Consider the following 22,556-nt stretch of genomic DNA (forward strand, 5'->3'; position numbering starts at 1 on the left):
TATTTAGCATTTTGCACTGTGTGCTTTGGGAGACTATTCGGTGGGGTGAACCCATATTGAGAGAGTTACGACAACTCGCGATTAGAAGCCATTTATTTCCCCAAGAAACGCATGGGCGAACACGGGGTGCCAAACTAGTCTGCCCATTTAGCTGTGCTTCATTTGGAGACAACATGGCGTTCAGCAACCACGTAACCAAAGAAAACTGGTCCCTCCATGTCGCAATACACAGCTCTGACTAGGAGCAAGCTTCAGTCAGGGGCCACTTAGAACTATCCATGTTTTATCAATTACTGATCTTATAAAAAGGAAATAAAAACAAAAGGATGATTTTTGAAAATTGAAAATTGATTCTCAATTACACGATTTTGTTGTTATTGCATGCGGTATGGTTGGTTTGGTCAAAAACATTTTCTGAACATCTAACCAAAAAACGTTGCGATATTATGGCCTTAAATTATGACTACTGTTGTTTTGGAGAGCTGCCTTTTGGCGTCATGCTGGTTGCAACCTTTGACACAATGGCGATCAATGGCGATTGTAGCGGAATATTTTGCACAAAGTCTGCTAATTATCTGAATGTAGGTTTTTGTGACGTTGACTTCTGCAACCGTGGACCTCCTATTGTCTCTCTTTTGTTTATACAAAAAAAATTTGTTTGTGCAATAGCTCCCATTGGTTTTGTACACGTTTTCTAACTGTGGACTTTTCACTGGACTCTCTCGTGTGATTTGTTAAAGGTCACCGGTTTGAACTTGTACTACTCTTGTACGCACCACGAAACAGGGCATAAAGCCTGGAGTTCATCGAAATTATTGATACAGACAACAACAAAATTGAAGTGTAAAAAAATAGAACCGGGTGGTTAGCGAATAAACGTTTCTATCAGTATGCTCTGATTGTCTTCAAGAGAAATAGATATACACATGTTTGAAACTTACATGTTGTGGAGAAAGAATAACTATAAATATGAATAGTAGACTAGCGGGGACAACCATGTGTAAAATCTCTTTTGAGGGAGTGTTGGCTCTGAAAACAGCCAGTGTCCACATTGATATCCACTAAAAACAATGTATCTATTTAAATATCTGACCGGTCTCGTCCGTCTGTATGTCCTTGTCTAGTCCTAGTCCTGCTGTCCATTGGTAAATTTTTAAAAAGGCACTATGCTTCAAATTTTCACTGCATGTTGGTAATAACTCAACGGGGTATCTTTAGCCATGTTATAGTATGTTTCAATTCTGTAGCCTGTATAATGGTTGAATTGCATTTGATGCTTTTGTTGTTGCCAATAATGGAATAAATGTCTAAACACAATGGTGGTACCACAAACCACTCTTAGCTATACTTTCACAGTGCATACCTTTAAACCCTACAAACACATTTAAGTACAAAGTATAGCATTCGCTGAAGGAGCTTATGTCTAAACATAACTTACCGTCCAACCCCCCTCATCTGAATCCATATCACAGTAGACTTGCAAAGATCCAGTCCGCCTCGCTGGGTACACAGTGTACTCACCGCTGATGCTTAAGGGTGAATTAGTTTGAATGTCCCAGCAGTCGATTGGTTGAAACTCTAAAAGTCAAAGGGAAAAAATTAAAAAATTAAAGGCACTATAGTTATACGTCTTTTAACTTTCCTATATGGAACCTTACAAATGAATGCACATCCCAGAAGCAAAGTCTATAGCGCATTTATTTGGGAGGTTTTCAAGAGATAATTGCCAGGGAAAGAAGTATGATGCAATTTCGTTTGCATAAATTGACTAGACTATATAAGTAGAAACAAACATTGGTACCTTGCCACACTCATGAACTAACCACGATCACAAACAATAACCATTAAATTAAAAACACAGCGTCCGAATTGTAAACTCAGTGTTTTCTCGAGTTTGGTGAAAACACCACAGGCATAGTACTCAAACGTCCTGTTGGACGGGGGGATTTGAACCCACAACCTTTGCAATTCTAGAGCAGTGTCACCACCGAGTTTTCCCCGTAGCTAGAGGCAGTTCGAAGCCTATGTTTAGCAGCGGGTACTTCAGCGATTTAAAATGTGTTTACTTTGTAGGTATTTTCATTTTGGTTGACCGGGAAAATCAAGATGATGTAAACAGATGAGGTAATGAACCAGAACAAAAGCGTAATTGACTAATCTGCTGATGACATATGAAGCAAACAAGTGTGACAATTCATTATTCTTGATGCAAGAGAGCTGTTTAGCAAGAACAAACACACACCAATTAAAAATGTTTTTACCTGTTGTAGTCGGTGCTGCAGTAGTCGGTGCTGCAGTAGTCGGTGCTGCAGTAGTCGGTGCTGCAGTAGTCGGTGCTGCAGTAGTCGGTTCTGCAGTAGTCGGTTCTGCAGTAGTCGGTGCTGCAGTAGTCGGTTCTGCAGTAGTTGGTGCTGCAGTAGTCGGTGCTGCAGTAGTCGGTGCTGCAGTAGTCGGTGCTGCAGTAGTCGGTGCTGCAGTAGACGGTGCTGCAGTAGTCGGTGCTGCAGTAGTCGGTGCTGCAGTAGTCGGTGCTGCAGTAGTCGGTGCTGCAGTAGTCGGTGCCGCAGTAGTCGGTGCCGCAGTAGTCGGTGCTGCAGTAGTCGGTGCTGCAGTAGTCGGTGCTGCAGTAGTCGGTGCTGCAGTAGTCGATGCTGCAGTAGTCGGTGCTGCAGTAGTCGGTGCTGCAGTAGTCGGTGCTGCAGTAGTCGTTATCTGTGTTGTGATTAAAAGCATTATTTCGAACACATTATTTGAAAATGTTGAAAAAACTATCCCCTGGAAACTGGGTTGAATAGGTGGTCATTGTTTAAATGAGAATTGCTAGTCTTTATTTTTTGTTTGGCAAAGTAGAAGGAAAGAGACCATCAACATGAACTAGGTCCAGTGACATTTAGGTACACCTTTGTGGCTACATTTAGGTACATCTTAGGGGCTGCATTTAGGCCGGGTGACATTTAGGTACAATTTGGGGCTACATTTAGGTTGGGCGACATTTAGGTAAAACTTTGATGCTACATTTAGGTCGGGTAACAATTAGGTACATTTTGAGGGCTACATTAAGGTCGGGTGACATCTAGGTACTACTTTTGGAATACAACTAGGTCGGGCGACATTTGGGTACTTACTGTTGGGCTACACTTACGTACATCTTTGGGACTACTTATGGTCGGGTGACATAACGGTACTACTTTGGGGCTACAACTAGGTCCGGTGGCATTTGGGTACAACTTTTTGCCTACATTTAGGTTGGACGACATTCAGGTTAAACTTTGAGGCTAAATTAAGGTCGGGCAACAATAAGGTACGTTTTGGGAGCTACATTAAGGTCGGATGACATCTAGGTACTACTTTTGGGCTACATTTACTTAGGTAATTATTGGGCTATATTTAGGCCGGGTGGGGACAACATTTAGGTCGGGCAACCATTTTGCGGATTCTGGGCTAAATTTAGGTCAGGACAAAATTTGTGGCCCTGGCTACATTAGGGGGCCGCACAGTTGATATGCAGTGGTCAAACGCATTTGTTGAGTTTAAATATACTGCTTTATTAAATATTCACTACACTGCCTCTGTTTATAGAGCCTTAGAAAGGCTAAAAATAACTATTGTTTCTGTGTTCTACTGATCAAAATAAGTCTCGAATCAGCTAGTATTTATCATAGCTTGAATTATGTGAGAGAATGAGTAAGCTATTTAATTCCCTTTCGTTTGCGGATGTTGTGCAGAGTGCTCTCAGCTACTTACAGGTTTCATTTTAACTACATTTTTTATGATAAGGGCTCTTGTAGACACTTTTTATGACCATAAGACGAAAATTAGACCACTATAATGGACGCTCTTATAGTAAGTCATCACCCGAATAAGAATGATTATAATTTGAATATTGGTGTTAACTTGGTGTTCCTACTGAACCCCTCAATGAACCACATTAAACATTCATACAGTTGGTCCTCTTTGAGTTAGAACATGTAAGCAATAATTACATGCGGCTTCTTTGATCGCAACCTGCATTATTAAACATACTGGTTCCAATAATCCAAATACCACATGACATTGACACTAAAGTTGACTGTTTATACCCAAACAAAGAAAAAACAAACGTAGAAATTTCTATACAGCTTATTGCTATGGCAACGAATCATATCCGTATTGGGATTTGATGTTGTTTAACTCGACGTAAATGAACAGGGTTTTCCATGTATTCTGGTTGTGAAGCCAATGACTGTCTACCAAGCGAACATAATCACTTTCTAGCAAAAACTAATGAAGGAAGGATGCCTTTTAGGCAGTCTTTTCGTTTGAAATTAATTTCCTTTTTAGATGTCGATACTCGTGTTTAATGTACGTGTGTAAGTAATCATCATCAATGCTACTTTGTAAAAGCACGTACTGGTCAAATAGCAATCAAATATTTTACTACAAGACGACATGATAAATTATGATATGCTTCAGTTTAAGACTTTTCATTAATCCAGGCATCTCTTTGAAGGGAAAGTATTATGGTTTTGGAGCCGTCTTGTTGATCCTATATAAATGTAGATAGTGCAATCAAACTATCACCTGCAAATTTCTAGCAAAATTTGGAAGCGGTTTTGAGGTTTTTGCCGAAAATATAGAAGCGGTTCATGCATGACCCATATTCTGTATTCGAAATACATTTCCTGAGACGTTTCTCAAACTCAAATTCAAATTGGGGGCGGGGTATCAATAAAGGTTTTAACATAACCACATTATTACCACATACGACACAGAAACACTTTGGTTTGATCAACAGAGTGGCCTGAGCAGCCTTTTATTTGTTTATGCTGCAATGAGCTAAGCCATAACAAAATGCTTGTATTTTATAGAACTAAACCAGATCTCCGGCAGTTGCCTGCCATCCGCAAGATCTTCTAAAATGTGTTTAATGCAAACCAATAAGCTGAACTGATTCCCGGTAGTCGCATCACCCGCGAAATCAAAAGTAATAAACAAAGCAATTAAAGCCAAACTGATTTCCGCGAAATCAACAACAGTAAATCAACCAATAGCAAAACTGACCTCCGGCCGTAGCTAAATCCGCGAGGTCGCCAAAACTACTACTGCATACAGGTTTCCGGACGAGGCTGTACCGCGAAACCAAAAGCGTTAAAATAAAAGGTTTGCAAAGGAACTTGAAATTAAAGCAAATATAGCACAGTTAAATAAACAGCACATATTCCCCGGTTGTTGGCAAATTAAGACAAAGCGACTAAAATATGTTTCATCCCGTCAACGCAGAATACCATAATTATAATAATGATAATACATTTAACAAAGACCCCAAAGTAGCAAATTATAACAGCTGAATGAATATACCTGAGGACTATTGAGGTGTAAACAATGAAATACCGCCTGCGGGACCAACCTGAGAAGAGCGAAAAACTTCAAAAAACCCAAAGGGAAAAAGAAGGAAATTCTCTTACTGGCTCCTGAGATTTATGGCAGCCGAGTGTAAAAACTCCAGGATGGTCCTCATAAAATCAAATAAGCAACTTACAACGAAACGATAGCAATTTAACCAATACTAAAATTGTAGCTCAAAACGAATTTTAGAAACCGATACAAAATTTTTTAAGAAGGCGGTAGAATGGGGATGGCGGTGGGAATTCGAAAATTGATGACTGAAAAATTGTCAACTCAACTCAAAGGCTGCTCAGACAAAAGTGATCAAGCCAGCACAGACCGGCTATCAAGGAATGCAAGGCACCGTCCAAGGGGGTCAATTGGCCGAAAGGCGAGGCAATAAACCAAATGCCCGGGCCAGACTGGTGACAGATTGAGCACACAGGTCCCGCGACAAGCCCGCCTGACTGTCTAGCGGTAATAAAATATTTGAAGCACAAAGTTTTGGCCTCAAATTGATTACCTCAAAATGCTTTTTACTATCGAAAGCTACTGACTTCTGACCAACTAAGATCGTTTTACAATCATTATTGAATGCTCTAATTTCGTTAATGCTTTATTGAATTACCTTCAAAAGCTGATGTAGGCCTAAGCTTCTAACCAATAGTTCTTGTTATCCCATTGTTTCTCAGAGTGTTTACCAAAACGTATACCTTCCCTTTAAAGGCAGTGGACACTATCGGTAATTACTCAAAATAATTATTAGCATAAAACCTTACTAGGTAACGAGTAATGGGGAGAGGTTGGTAGTATAAAACATTGTGATAAACGGCTCCATCTGAAGTGGAGTAGTTTTCGAGAAAGAAGTAATTTTCTACGAATTTGATTTCGAGACCTCAGGTTTAGAATTTGAGGTCTCGAAATCAACCATCTAAAAGCATACAACTTCATTTAACAAGGGTATTTTTTTCTTTCATTAATATCTCGCAACTTCAACGACCAATTGAGCTCAAATTTTCACAGGTTTGTTATTTCATGCATATGTTGAGATACACCAAGTGAGAAGATTGGTCTTTGACAATTACCACTGTCTTTAAATACCTTATTGACATCTTTAAAAATACAGTCGAACGATTGTAATTCGTTAGCACTTTTCATTGGTGGCCTTGTCTAGTTAGCATGCGGGGAAGGAGCACACTACTTTTCATTGGTGGCCTTGTCTAGTTAGCATGCGGGGAAGGGGCACACTTACAGAATATAGTCAGTGTTTTTTATATTTGGATCGGGCGTTGTATGTATTCTGGTTCGATTCCAGAGACAGACAAACTGTGAATAACTCGACGATGTACCTCGGCATGAACTCCAAACAATATGCAGGATTCTTGAAATGTTTAAATATTTACTTACAGCCATTATACACTTTCGATAAACAGTATGGTCCAAGGCCCACACTTCGTGTATCACAACTTATATATAAAATAACAAACCTGTGAACAATGGAACAATATTTCAAGAGAAGTCTTTCGCCATTACCTTCTGTAAGCCCTGTAAGTTATTTGTAAATCTGTTAACCTTTTTTGTTTTTGCTGTACCGAAAGTGTATAATGGCTTTAAAAATAACCTATTTATTTGTTTATTTGTTTTATTTATTTATTTTTAATTAACACATCCAACAACACAATAGCGCCAATAAAAGGATAAATGCGAAAAAAAAAGAGGAAAAATAATATCCAGTATTAGATGTTGAAGGAAAACCCAAATGGAGAAATACTACGTCCAATCCACATGGACGTCTCCGGTCTGAGGTGTGATTTGAACATGTAGGTGAAAAGCAGGGCAAGGAAGACTGAGCAAGCCAGGGGTTGATTTCACAAAGAGTAATTAGGACTAGGCCTAACTTAGGACTAGTCCTAACTTAAGACTAGTCCTAACTTAAGACTAGTCCTAACTTAAGACTAGTCCTAACTTAAGACTAGTCCTAACTTAGGACTAGTCCTAACTTAGGACTAGTCCTAACTTAAGACTAGTCCTAACTTAAGACTAGGCCTAACTTAGGACTAGTCCTAACTTAAGACTAGTCCTAACTTAAGACTAGTCCTAACTTAAGACTAGTCCTAACTTAAGACTAGTCCTAACTTAAGACTAGGCCTAACTTAGGACTAGTCCTAACTTAAGACTAGTCCTAACTTAGGACTAGTCCTGGGAGATATTCAAATCTTTAGGCTAGTCCTAAAGTTAGGACGCATTACTCGTCCTAACTCGAAATAAGACTATTCTTAACTCTTTGTGAAATCCATCCCGGCGTTATAGGATTTTGAAAAAAAAATTTAGAACAAATTGTCGGCCATGACATGAGTCCATTTCACTGGGAATTTAGATGTATGTAACACAATTTTCAGCTTTATTATATAGTCGTCTTAGAGAAAAAAAAGTGAAAATCACAGCTGAGAAATGTTTTCAGGAGAGTTGTGTACCTCAGCTAGTATAGGTTTTCTCGGTCAATTTCGGAAAATGAGCAGCCAATTTAACCACCAGCCTATTATATTTCGCACGAAATCGAATGCTACTAAAAAAGGGTCATTCGATTTCATTTTAAGACTAGTCAAATCTACTTTTACGTCATTCGATTTAACAAAATAATCATTCAATTTAACAATTCATCGAAGCTGCATTCAAATTCGCAGGAGTGTTTTTGAGGCGTGTGTTTAGTCATTCAATTTCATTTTGAGGCAGTCAATTCTGATATTTGTGCAGTCTTAAAAACGCCTGGTTAACTTGTTGTTTCCTTATACGAATGTTAAAGGCATACGGTTAATTTGTTTGGCACTCTTGAACACAATATGCCAAGATGAAGGTACGAAACGGTTTGCCTTATACAGTTTATCTGTTTATTTGTATTTCTTTAGTCGTACTTATTTGAATCCTCGGTGAGCGAAATTGATTGCCTGTTTACGAAATTGAAAATGATTAAATCAGCAAAATCTCTAGTCGAACCAGATTTGCTAAATTAAATGATGATTGTGTGTCATGAAAAAGAATGAGTGTGCTAGGAACTCGAATGCCTCAAAACGAAATTGATTGACCGAATTCTGAATTTGAAACGCAGTAAAAATCGGAGAGGCAAAATAGCTTTAATTCGAACGCATGAAAATTAAATTGGCTGCTCATTTGCCGAATTTGACCAAGAAAACCTATAATATTTTAAGGGAAGATTTCTACCATCGAGCCTTTTTAATTTCATGTAAATCTGTGGACATCGTATTTTGTGCTTTATTTAAAGATACCCAAACCCTTTAAACACTTTAACTCCTACATTAATAATGCTCCTGGGTTAACGTGTATTTTAACAAAACAAACAACAGGTTAAGACAACCGGCTGTGCACCAGAGACCTTTGTTTCGCCAGACTTACTGTGTGACGACACTACTGATAGAGCACAAAGCACTAAATACCACTAGTAGCTAAAGAACATTCGCTCGATGCATAAATTATGGTAAAAAGCCATTGTGTTGTGTGAGTGTTGCTCTGCATTGATTTCAAGCTGTGAAGGCTGTTTTTTGCTTCTAAATTGGCCATTATTAATATTAGGGTCAAATAGATCAGAACTATTTTACCTAAACGAATTTCGTGTTTTAGCGATCGTATTTTGAGGTCGGTAAAATTTGTTCTAAAATAATATTTATAATCGATTTCTTCTTACTTCCTAAGGAAATTGTATATTAATAAATAATTTTGTAACAAATTGGAAACACCCGGGGTAAAAAATTGTGTTATTAGATACCATAGACAACTTGCTACCATTGAATATGAATATTTTGCATTTACACCATGAATTTATAATATTGAACTGATTAAAATGTTGTTTTAGTGATCATACAGTATCAAATTGTGCTCGACACTGATAATTAACTGCTTACTATTATGACAAACGAACATGTGCTCAGAAATGTGTCGTTCAAGAAGAAACAAAAGGGATTAAATTATTATTTATCCCGCCCTCCTCGTCTTCCATTTTTAATTATTAATGTTTTTGTTTTTGTTTTTGTTCTCGGAATTGGTTTGATGAGCGCTGTATTCACTAATTGTGTAGCAATATCGTCCAAATCGATGTTTGTCTTTGAAGACATCGATTTAACGATGTCAAGCTTCCTCATTTTAACATTTTAGTCTCGTTTTATCGTTTCGGAAATGTTCAATGTTGTATAGCGCCTCGGGGTTAGTTTAGCGTGTGGTGCTCATTACAGTTGTTCAATACATATAGTTATTATTATAATGAATGATTGAACGTTTTACTTCGGGTTGGTTTTTATTCTGTAGTAGCAATAGCTTGCCAAATATCTGCATATTCAGGTTTGATTCGTGTTGTGTCCATACCTGTTTGAAGGCAATGTAAACTTTCTGTTTTCGACTTGTGGCCGAATATGACCACTCATTGATAGGGTAGGTAGGTTTCAAGGAGTTAAGTCCTTATAGTTTAAAGACAGTGGACACTATTGGTAATTGTTAAAGACCAGTCTTCTCACTTGGTGTATCTCAACATATGCATAAAATAACACCTGTGAAAATTTGAGCTCGATTGGTCGTCGGAGTTGCGAGATAACTGTGGAAAAAAAACACCCTTATCACACGAAGTTGTGTGCTTTCAGATGCTTGATTTCGAGACCTCAAGTTCTAAACTTGAGGTCTCGAAATCAAATTTGTGGAAAATTACCTCTTTCTCGAAAACTATGTTACTTCAGAGGGAGTCGTTTCTCACAATGTTTTATACTATCAACCTCTACCCATTACTCGTAAACAAGAAAGGTTTTATGGTGATAATTATTTTAAGTAATTACCAATAGTATCCACTGCCTTTAAAGTCGGCCGAATAGCCCAACCCAGATTCAGCTCATTTAGCTCTTTTGTAATTGACTAACGATGGCTTGACGGTTGGGGCTCCATACCCACGAAAAACAGTAAGCTGCCATATCAATGGATGATGTCATCGTCAGCCAATCACCGTGCAGGAAAACCATGCTGTTTAATGGTTGACTTTTTTTCGTAACGGGAGTTATGGGCTACCGATGGAAATTGCTGTATCCGGACTGGACTAGCTACGATCCGGTCTCGCTTTTAATATTTCCGGGGAGAATCATGAAATATACTTCTTAGGAACTGTTGCCGACATTCATAACGGGAGAATTTGCCGTGTTTTTGTGACTTGTTTTCTTTCTTTTTTAAGCATATTTTTACGTATAATTTTCTCTGTTGAAAATTTGAGTTGCACCGATTTTGTCATACATAACGCCAGATATGGTCTTCGTTTCAATTTACTGGTACATTAATTTGGTTGAGACTTTTCAGAAAAGGCCGAAAATGAACGATTTCCAGAAGCCCTTTTGATTAATTAAACATGAGTTTTGAATCATTTCAAGTGCATATGAATGATTTAAAGCTCGACACGTTTTAACTCAAGTACACAACCTTAGTTCGAGCCCACGTATGGATCTTAAATGTACAAAAAAAGTAATCAAAGCATTTCTTGTGTGCATTTCTTTGTGTTTTTTTTTCATTGTATGTCCCTTAAGGTGCTCTTTATTGTACTCACTGTTATTAATATTATTCTGATTGTGCTGATTGTTCTGATTGGTTTTTTTTTGTGATTGTTCGAATTAATCTGATTGGTCTAACTGTCATAATTCTTCTGATTGTTCTGATTGTTCTGATCGTTCTGATTATTCTGGTTAATCTGATCATTCTGGTTAATCTGATCGTTCTGATTGTTCTGATTGTTTTAATTATTCTGATTGTGCTGATTGTTGTAATTGCTCTATTTTTTGTGATTGTTCGAATTAATTTGATTGGGCTAACGTTCATGATTGTTCTGATCATTCTGGTTAATCTGATATCTGATTGTTCTAATTGTTGTGGTTGTACCGATCATTCTGATTGTTCTGATTATTCTGATTATTCTAATTGTCCTAATTGTTCTGTTATTGTTTTGAATGATTTGATTGTTTTGATTATTCTGATTGTTCTAATTGTTGTAGTTGTTCTGATCATTCTGATTGTTCTGATTATTCTAATTGTTCTAATTGTTCTGATTGTTCTAATTATTCTGATTGTTCTAATTGTTCCGATTATTCTAATTGTTCTGATTGTTCTGATTGTTCTAATTATTCTAATTGTTCTGATTGTTCTGATTGTTTTGATTGTTCTAATTGTTCTGATTGTTCTAATTGTTCTGATCATTCTGATTGTTCTGATTATTCTAATTGTTCTAATTGTTCTGATTGTTCTAACTATTCTAATTGTTCTGATTGTTCTAATTGTTCTGATTGTTCTGATTGTTCTAATTGTTCTGATTGTTCTGATCGTTCTAATTGTTCTGATTATTCTATATGTTCTGATTGTTCTGATTGTTCTGATTGTTCTGATTGTTCTGATTTTTCTGATTATTCTGATTGTTCTGATTAATCTGATTATTCTGATTGTTCTAACTATTCTGATTGTTCTAATTATTCTGATTGTTCTCATTATTCTGATTGTTCTGATTGTTCTGATTATTCTTATTGTTCTGATTGTTCTAACTGTTCTGATTGTTCTGATTATTCTAATTGTTCTGATTGTTTTAATTGTTCTGATTGTTCTAATTGTTCTGATTGTTCTGATTATTCTAATTGTTCTGATTGTTCTAATTGTTCTGATTGTTCTGATTGTTCTAATTGTTCTGATTGTTCTAATTGTTCTGATCGTTCTAATTGTTCTGATTATTCTAATTGTTCTGATTGTTCTAATTGTTCTGATTGTTCTGATTGTTCTAATTGTTCTGATTGTTCTGATTGTTCTGATTATTCTAATTGTTCTGATTGTTCTGATTGTTCTGATTGTTCTGATTGTTCTAATTGTTCTGATTGTTCTATAATTGTTCTGTTCGTTCTAATTGTTCTGATTATTCTAATTGTTCTGATTGTTCTGATTATTCTAATTGTTCTGATTAATCTGATTATTCTGATTGTTCTAACTATTCTGATTGTTCTGATTAATCTAATTATTCTAATTGTTCTGATTGTTCTGACTATTCTGAATGTTCTGATTGTTCTAATTGTTCTGATTGTTCTGATTGTTCTAGTTGTTCTGATTGTTCTGATTGTTCTGATTATTCTAATTGTTCTGATTATTCTAATTGTTCTGATTGTTCTGATTGTTCTGATTGTTCTGATTATTCTAATTGTTCTGATTGTTTTAATTGTTCTGATTGTTCTAATTGTTCTGATTGTTCTGATTATTCTAATTGTTCTGATTGTTCTGATTGTTCTAATTGTTCTGATTGTTCTGATTGTTCTAATTGTTCTGATTGTTCTAATTGTTCTGATCGTTCTAATTGTTCTGATTATTCTAATTGTTCTGATTGTTCTAATTGTTCTGATTGTTCTGATTGTTCTAATTGTTCTGATTGTTCTGATTGTTCTGATTATTCTAATTGTTCTGATTATTCTAATTGTTCTGATTGTTCTGATTGTTCTGATTGTTCTGATTGTTCTGATTGTTCTGATTGTTCTGATTGTTCTAATTGTTCTGATTGTTCTATAATTGTTCTGTTCGTTCTAATTGTTCTGATTATTCTAATTGTTCTGATTGTTCTGATTATTCTAATTGTTCTGATTAATCTGATTATTCTGATTGTTCTAACTATTCTGATTGTTCTGATTAATCTAATTATTCTAATTGTTCTGATTGTTCTGACTATTCTGAATGTTCTGATTGTTCTAATTGTCCTGATTGTTCTAATTGTTCTGACTGTTCTGATTGCTCTGATTGTTCTGATTGTTCTGTTTTTCTGTAATTCTGATTTGTCTGCATGCTTTAACTCAGTTCTGCCTGTTCTTGTACGTTTGCTTTATGGAGGTCTCTTTAATACGTATCGCATAAAACCCACTAATTGATTTCCAGGGCTACTCCGACACTGTTTTGTTGCTTCGCAAGCGAATTTGGTACCATCAGAAGGTAGTGTAATTCAATAACGAACATATAGCGTTTGTCTTCCATTACCGTTATGCAGCAGTGTAAGTCACAGGCTACAATCCCGGCCAAAATGCTTGGGCCACCCTTTCCTAACGTTGTATACAACGATTCCCTGTGCACTTCCCATTCACATTCAAAACATTTGTCCCCCGCCCCCAGCTCAATGTTGACTGTAACTCAGAACACAAATCAGAACACAATCAGCAATTGGAACCAACATTGAAAGGGGGCAGGGGGGCCCAACGAGATATGGCCGGGATTGTCTGAGTTAATTTCGTATTTTTTTCCCCGTTTTTAAATTAGCAAATAATGCATTTAAAGGGCTGTGAATGTCCAAAGACAGTGGATGTGGATTCATAACTGACAGGGGCACTAAAACATATTTCAAATCAGCAAGTATTTTTGTTTGGGGTGGGGGGGGGGGGTGGGGGGGGCTGACTATGATGGGCATTGACAGTAAATTATGTTTTCTTGCGGGAAAAGTGCAAATCAGTAATGATATTTTGTTGGATGAGGAAGGGGGCTAACTATACTTGTGCATTGACAGTAATGATTATTTATTGCCGAGTACAGTGTGTGAACACAAAAGGACAGACACAGGCAACTTTTATATTTTATTTGTCTATTTGTGAGGGGGGGGGGGACACCATTACGCTCGTGTTATTTTGTCAGCATTAATACCAAATAAATAAAATAGTAACATTAGAAATGCACTTGAAAAATACAAGAATGGGTATAAGCGATTAATATTAATTGTATGGCGAGTAAGGTGATACAAATAAGATAATAACAAAAAACGGCTTTCTGACCATCCTGGAGTCCGTTTAGCTTCAACTGATATTTAGTTGACTAAAAGTAACGATAGCAGGCTTGGATCAAGTCTACACGGTTCACCGTAGTAAAGTAAATAAGGAAATTAATTAAATTTCTTTTATATTTTGGTATCAAAGGTTAACCGTTTGAGTTCGTGTCCCAGAAATGAATGAGGTGGTTGAAAAGAATATCAACAGGTAATGTGTTGTTTGTGGACTGTAATGGCCTTTTCGTGTTGAAGAAAAAACATTTTACGCTAAGTTAGCAGTCAAAATGCTACGGTGAACCGTGTGGTGAACCGTCATACATGAACGCAACCCAAAAAGTTGGACAGGTACATTATTTTTGTGCGCAGCCGCAAGGCGGTCGTGCCAGGAATCGTCATTGTCGTCTCAGAGTGAAAGGCAATGACGTTTTGGACGGGCTACTTTGGGAGTTACACATGTCTTCATTTATATTATTTTATGAACTTCATACCGAACAACACAAGAAGCAAGCCAAGTTACATAATTTATTTAGGTTTAACCCATGAATATAGTTATGTTTTATTTGTGAAAGCGAGTAAAGCAAAGTCATGTCAAGACGTCCATTTCAGCGAGCACGAATATGCAGTGTGAGAAAAGCAGTCGTAAAATCTTTTGCTTAGCGCAAAGAGAGGGCAATAAAATTACGTATAACACAACTCACGCTTGTACGAGTTGCTTAGCGCCATACAGGTTCAAGTTACTAATAACACAATGCACCACCATACCCATAAAATAATCACTTTGAAATGCCATTTTGGTTTTCACGCCCTACTCACCGCTAATCTTTTTCAAGCATTATTTGCATATTAAAAAATCTAAAAAATACCCTCAGACAATCCCGGCCAAAATGCTTGGGCCACCCTTTCCTAACTTTGTATACATCGATTCCCTGTGCACTTCCCATTCACATTCAAAACATTTGTCCCCCGCCCCCAGCTCAATGTTGACTGTAACTCAGAACACAACTCAGAACACAATCAGCAATTGGAACCAACATTGAAAGGGGGCAGGGGGGCCCAACGAGATATGGCCGGAATTGTCTGAGTTAATTTCGTATTTTTTTCCCCGTTTTTAAATTAGCAAATAATGCATTTAAAGGGCTGTGAATGTCCAAAGACAGTGGATGTGGATTCATAACTGACAGGGGCACTAAAACATATTTCAAATCAGCAAGTATTTTTGTTTGGGGTGGGGGGGGTGGGGGGGGGCTGACTATGATGGGCATTGACAGTAAATTATGTTTTCTTGCGGGAAAAGTGCAAATCAGTAATGATATTTTGTTGGATGAGGAAGGGGGCTAACTATACTTGTGCATTGACAGTAATGATTATTTATTGCCGAGTACAGTGTGTGAACACAAAAGGACAGACACAGGCAACTTTTATATTTTATTTGTCTATTTGTGAGGGGGGGACACCATTACGCTCGTGTTATTTTGTCAGCATTAATACCAAATAAATAAAATAGTAACATTAGAAATGCACTTGAAAAATACAAGAATGGGTATAAGCGATTAATATTAATTGTATGGCGAGTAAGGTGATACAAATAAGATAATAACAAAAAACGGCTTTCTGACCATCCTGGAGTCCGTTTAGCTTCAACTGATATTTAGTTGACTAAAAGTAACGATAGCAGGCTTGGATCAAGTCTACACGGTTCACCGTAGTAAAGTAAATAAGGAAACTAATTAAATTTCTTTTATATTTTGGTATCAAAGGTTAACCGTTTGAGTTCGTGTCCCAGAAATGAATGAGGTGGTTGAAAAGAATATCAACAGGTAATGTGTTGTTTGTGGACTGTAATGGCCTTTTCGTGTTGAAGAAAAAACATTTTACGCTAAGTTAGCAGTCAAAATGCTACGGTGAACCGTGTGGTGAACCGTCATACATGAACGCAACCCAAAAAGTTGGACAGGTACATTATTTTTGTGCGCAGCCGCATGGCGGTCGTGCCAGGAATCGTCATTGTCGTCTCAGAGTGAAAGGCAATGACGTTTTGGACGGGCTACTTTGGGAGTTACACATGTCTTCATTTATATTATTTTATGAACTTCATACCGAATAACACAAGAAGCAAGCCAAGTTACATAATTTATTTAGGTTTAACCCATGAATATAGTTATGTTTTATTTGTGAAAGCGAGTAAAGCAAAGTCATGTCAAGACGTCCATTTCAGCGAGCACGAATATGCAGTGTGAGAAAAGCAGTCGTAAAATCTTTTGCTTAGCGCAAAGAGAGGGCAATAAAATTACGTATAACACAACTCACGCTTGTACGAGTTGCTTAGCGCCATACAGGTTCAAGTTACTAATAACACAATGCACCACCATACCCATAAAATAATCACTTTGAAATGCCATTTTGGTTTTCACGCCCTACTCACCGCTAATCTTTTTCAAGCATTATTTGCATATTAAAAAATCTAAAAAATACCCTCAGACAATCCCGGCCAAAATGCTTGGGCCACCCTTTCCTAACTTTGTATACATCGATTCCCTGTGCACTTCCCATTCACATTCAAAACATTTGTCCCCCGCCCCCAGCTCAATGTTGACTGTAACTCAGAACACAACTCAGAACACAATCAGCAATTGGAACCAACATTGAAAGGGGGCAGGGGGGCCCAACGAGATATGGCCGGAATTGTCTGAGTTAATTTCGTATTTTTTTCCCCGTTTTTAAATTAGCAAATAATGCATTTAAAGGGCTGTGAATGTCCAAAGACAGTGGATGTGGATTCATAACTGACAGGGGCACTAAAACATATTTCAAATCAGCAAGTATTTTTGTTTGGGGTGGGGGGGGGGGGGGGGGGGGGGGGGCTGACTATGATGGGCATTGACAGTAAATTATGTTTTCTTGCGGGAAAAGTGCAAATCAGTAATGATATTTTGTTGGATGAGGAAGGGGGCTAACTATACTTGTGCATTGACAGTAATGATTATTTATTGCCGAGTACAGTGTGTGAACACAAAAGGACAGACACAGGCAACTTTTATATTTTATTTGTCTATTTGTGAGGGGGGGGACACCATTACGCTCGTGTTATTTTGTCAGCATTAATACCAAATAAATAAAATAGTAACATTAGAAATGCACTTGAAAAATACAAGAATGGGTATAAGCGATTAATATTAATTGTATGGCGAGTAAGGTGATACAAATAAGATAATAACAAAAAACGGCTTTCTGACCATCCTGGAGTCCGTTTAGCTTCAACTGATATTTAGTTGACTAAAAGTAACGATAGCAGGCTTGGATCAAGTCTACACGGTTCACCGTAGTAAAGTAAATAAGGAAACTAATTAAATTTCTTTTATATTTTGGTATCAAAGGTTAACCGTTTGAGTTCGTGTCCCAGAAATGAATGAGGTGGTTGAAAAGAATATCAACAGGTAATGTGTTGTTTGTGGACTGTAATGGCCTTTTCGTGTTGAAGAAAAAACATTTTACGCTAAGTTAGCAGTCAAAATGCTACGGTGAACCGTGTGGTGAACCGTCATACATGAACGCAACCCAAAAAGTTGGACAGGTACATTATTTTTGTGCGCAGCCGCAAGGCGGTCGTGCCAGGAATCGTCATTGTCGTCTCAGAGTGAAAGGCAATGACGTTTTGGACGGGCTACTTTGGGAGTTACACATGTCTTCATTTATATTATTTTATGAACTTCATACCGAATAACACAAGAAGCAAGCCAAGTTACATAATTTATTTAGGTTTAACCCATGAATATAGTTATGTTTTATTTGTGAAAGCGAGTAAAGCAAAGTCATGTCAAGACGTCCATTTCAGCGAGCACGAATATGCAGTGTGAGAAAAGCAGTCGTAAAATCTTTTGCTTAGCGCAAAGAGAGGGCAATAAAATTACGTATAACACAACTCACGCTTGTACGAGTTGCTTAGCGCCATACAGGTTCAAGTTACTAATAACACAATGCACCACCATACCCATAAAATAATCACTTTGAAATGCCATTTTGGTTTTCACGCCCTACTCACCGCTAATCTTTTTCAAGCATTATTTGCATATTAAAAAATCTAAAAAATACCCTCAGACAATCCCGGCCAAAATGCTTGGGCCACCCTTTCCTAACGTTGTATACATCGATTCCCTGTGCACTTCCCATTCACATTCAAAACATTTGTCCCCCGCCCCCAGCTCAATGTTGACTGTAACTCAGAACACAACTCAGAACACAATCAGCAATTGGAACCAACATTGAAAGGGGGCAGGGGGCCCAACGAGATATGGCCGGAATTGTCTGAGTTAATTTCGTATTTTTTTCCCCGTTTTTAAATTAGCAAATAATGCATTTAAAGGGCTGTGAATGTCCAAAGACAGTGGATGTGGATTCATAACTGACAGGGGCACTAAAACATATTTCAAATCAGCAAGTATTTTTGTTTGGGGTGGGGGGGGGGTGGGGGGGGGCTGACTATGATGGGCATTGACAGTAAATTATGTTTTCTTGCGGGAAAAGTGCAAATCAGTAATGATATTTTGTTGGATGAGGAAGGGGACTAACTATACTTGTGCATTGACAGTAATGATTATTTATTGCCGAGTACAGTGTGTGAACACAAAAGGACAGACACAGGCAACTTTTATATTTTATTTGTCTATTTGTGAGGGGGGGGGGGGACACCATTACGCTCGTGTTATTTTGTCAGCATTAATACCAAATAAATAAAATAGTAACATTAGAAATGCACTTGAAAAATACAAGAATGGGTATAAGCGATTAATATTAATTGTATGGCGAGTAAGGTGATACAAATAAGATAATAACAAAAAACGGCTTTCTGACCATCCTGGAGTCCGTTTAGCTTCAACTGATATTTAGTTGACTAAAAGTAACTATAGCAGGCTTGGATCAAGTCTACACGGTTCACCGTAGTAAAGTAAATAAGGAAACTAATTAAATTTCTTTTATATTTTGGTATCAAAGGTTAACCGTTTGAGTTCGTGTCCCAGAAATGAATGAGGTGGTTGAAAAGAATATCAACAGGTAATGTGTTGTTTGTGGACTGTAATGGCCTTTTCGTGTTGAAGAAAAAACATTTTACGCTAAGTTAGCAGTCAAAATGCTACGGTGAACCGTGTGGTGAACCGTCATACATGAACGCAACCCAAAAAGTTGGACAGGTACATTATTTTTGTGCGCAGCCGCATGGCGGTCGTGCCAGGAATCGTCATTGTCGTCTCAGAGTGAAAGGCAATGACGTTTGGACGGGCTACTTTGGGAGTTACACATGTCTTCATTTATATTATTTTATGAACTTCATACCGAATAACACAAGAAGCAAGCCAAGTTACATAATTTATTTAGGTTTAACCCATGAATATAGTTATGTTTTATTTGTGAAAGCGAGTAAAGCAAAGTCATGTCAAGACGTCCATTTCAGCGAGCACGAATATGCAGTGTGAGAAAAGCAGTCGTAAAATCTTTTGCTTAGCGCAAAGAGAGGGCAATAAAATTACGTATAACACAACTCACGCTTGCACGAGTTGCTTAGCGCCATACAGGTTCAAGTTACTAATAACACAATGCACCACCATACCCATAAAATAATCACTTTGAAATGCCATTTTGGTTTTCACGCCCTACTCACCGCTAATCTTTTTCAAGCATTATTTGCATATTAAAAAATCTAAAAAATACCCTCAGACAATCCCGGCCAAAATGCTTGGGCCACCCTTTCCTAACGTTGTATACATCGATTCCCTGTGCACTTCCCATTCACATTCAAAACATTTGTCCCCCGCCCCCAGCTCAATGTTGACTGTAACTCAGAACACAACTCAGAACACAATCAGCAATTGGAACCAACATTGAAAGGGGGCAGGGGGGCCCAACGAGATATGGCCGGAATTGTAGGCCACAGTTCCTAACATCTATTATATCGTTGCGGTACCCGCTGCCAAAACATACGATTCGAACTGCCTCTAGCTGCCGGGCAACCTCGGTAGTCTAGTTGGTAAGACACTGCTCTAGAATTGCAAGGGTCGTGGGTTTGAAACCCACCCGAGTAACATGCCTGTGATATTTTTTTCACAGGACTCGGGAAAGTACTGAGTATACAGTGCTAACACACATCGGTGTATGGGTAAAAACCAAAATTAATAGTTCCTAACATGGTGTCAATGCATCTTTAAGCGGTGGACACTAATGGTAATTACTCAAAATAATTATTAGCATAAAACCTTACTTGGTAACGATTAATGGAGAGCTGTTGGTTATGGGGCGCCGTTAGATGTAAACCATAGAAACTGTTGCCAAATCCTGTTATGGTTTACATACCAGTAAAGTATTTGTTGTGTATAAGTTTATGGTTTACAAACCATGAACATACAAAAAACATTTACAAATCGTGGTTCATAAACCAAGAAAATTTACGCATCTTAAAAACATGGTTAATAAACCATAAAAACTGAAGCATCAAATTCATGGTTTACAAATCATGGTTTATAAACCATGAAAATTGAGACATCTAAAAAACATGGTTTATAAACCATGAAAATTGAAGAATACAAAATCGTGGTTTACAAATCATGGTTTATAAACCATGATTTGTAAACCATGAATTTGATGCTTCAGTTTTTATGGATTATTAACCATGTTTTTAAGATGCGTAAATTTTCTTGGTTTATGAACCACGATTTGTAAATGTTTTTTGTATGTTCATGGTTTGTAAACCATAAACTTATACACAACAAATACTTTACTGGTATGTAAACCATAAAAGGATTTGGCAACAGTTTCTATGGTTTACATCTAATTGCTGTAAACCATGGTAAAAACATGCCTTAAAAGTGTCAAACAATTAATGGACAAACGGCGCCCCATAGTTGGTAGTACAAAACATAATGAGAAAGGGGCCAGCTCTCTCTGAAGTATAACGTGGTTTTCGAGAAAGAAGTAATTTTCCTCGAATTTGATTTCCAGGAAGTCAAGCATCGCACACAACTTTGTGTGACAAGTGTTTTTGTTTTATCTCTATTATCTCGGCACTTCGACGACCAATTGAGTTCAAATTTTGACAGGTTTGTTGTTTTGTGCACATGTTGAGATACACCAAGTCAGAAGACTGGTCATTGACCATTACCAATAGTGTCCAGCGTCTTTAACATGTGGTCCAAAAACACTATCATATGTCAAGTTATCCAATTTAACAAACACTAATGAAAATATAAAATGTTCTTGTAAATGTTTTGCAAATTGTTGCAAGTTTTAGTCTAGCAAGTTACCTCACTTTCTCTCCATAATTATAGGGTACCGTTCCTCCACCATAGCCGGCGGTTATACTGCGACGCCTTTACGCATTATTCCAAAAGCTTTATCAACTTATTTAATTCCTTGCTCCTCGCAACGGGGTACACAATGAACTTTCTCTACATCTTGGTCTCCCTCCCGTGCACATATAGATTCAAATTACTGTATATTTTGTTTAATTATTCGGCTTACCTCCTCTGGTCCATAGTAGTAGCTACTACCCCACTCCACCATAGCCGTCGGGTACTGCGACGCTGTAGCCCCGTTCAGCTCACACACCTTATCCCGCTCGGAGTAGTTGATGGAGAAACATCGAGTATCAGACAGACACAAATTGCCGCAACGGATCACCGAAATACCCGCCAATGTCCGGTATCCGTAACCGTGTAGGATCAAGTCGGCTATGCCACTGAAATACAGGCTTAGAGAGGTGCCGTTGGTTTCGTTTTGACAGAGCTTGGCTGCCCCGACCGAAAGCAAATAAATGAACGTCAAAAATAGGACACGTACCATTTCGCTTTTTGGTTGAGGAACAATATTAGTGCGTGCAAAAATATGTCTGTTCTAAATTCAGTTGTGCTTGAACTTATTTAAAACTTTGTGGACTAGGGGGGCCAAGATGATGATTAACAGTTCAAAATGCAAAGATTTCCCCTATATTTCAGATGATTTCGGTATCAATATTTTAACGTACGTACATCTTCTGACGTGGCACGATGACAAACGCAGAAGTGATGCGGTGATAGCCTTCTCACACACACACACCAGTCGAACCACCCCAAATAAATGAACGGCACGCTCGTCTCACAAACTTCCTAACACGCACCAGTCGAACCACCCACTCTGAAAGTGGTGACGTCATTCGTTTTGCATAATCTGCTCCCCAAGGATTGTACGCATCTTCTTTCGTATTATGGGTGCGTTCGATTAGCTTCCCCGGGTCGACCCCGGTGTGTGGCGTAATTTTTTCCAGGAAGAACGTGTGCAGATAATTACCCACGTTCGTCCTGGAGAAAAAAAACGACACACACCGGGGTCGACCCATACAGGGAAGCTAAACGGACGCACCCTA

The 22,556-nt window shown here is 37.8% G+C and overlaps 1 protein-coding gene across 1 annotated transcript in view; it reads right to left on the reverse strand.

The window, feature by feature from the left end:
* Window positions 1-21,997, reverse strand: part of LOC117294286 — a 28,119-nt gene extending 6,122 nt beyond the window's left edge. Inside the window, exons 1-4 of the mRNA XM_033776647.1 lie at window positions 21,677-21,997; window positions 5,387-5,403; window positions 2,262-2,284; window positions 1,439-1,578 (exon numbers count right to left, since the gene is read on the reverse strand). Of these exons, the coding sequence (XP_033632538.1) occupies window positions 1,439-1,578; window positions 2,262-2,284; window positions 5,387-5,403; window positions 21,677-21,997 (501 nt within the window). The remainder of the gene's footprint in view (window positions 1-1,438; window positions 1,579-2,261; window positions 2,285-5,386; window positions 5,404-21,676) is intronic.
* Window positions 21,998-22,556: the final 559 nt, after the last annotated feature.

The sequence above is a fragment of the Asterias rubens genome, chromosome 9 (genome assembly GCF_902459465.1).
Source record: "Asterias rubens chromosome 9, eAstRub1.3, whole genome shotgun sequence".
NCBI classification, from domain to species: Eukaryota; Metazoa; Echinodermata; class Asteroidea; order Forcipulatida; family Asteriidae; genus Asterias; species Asterias rubens.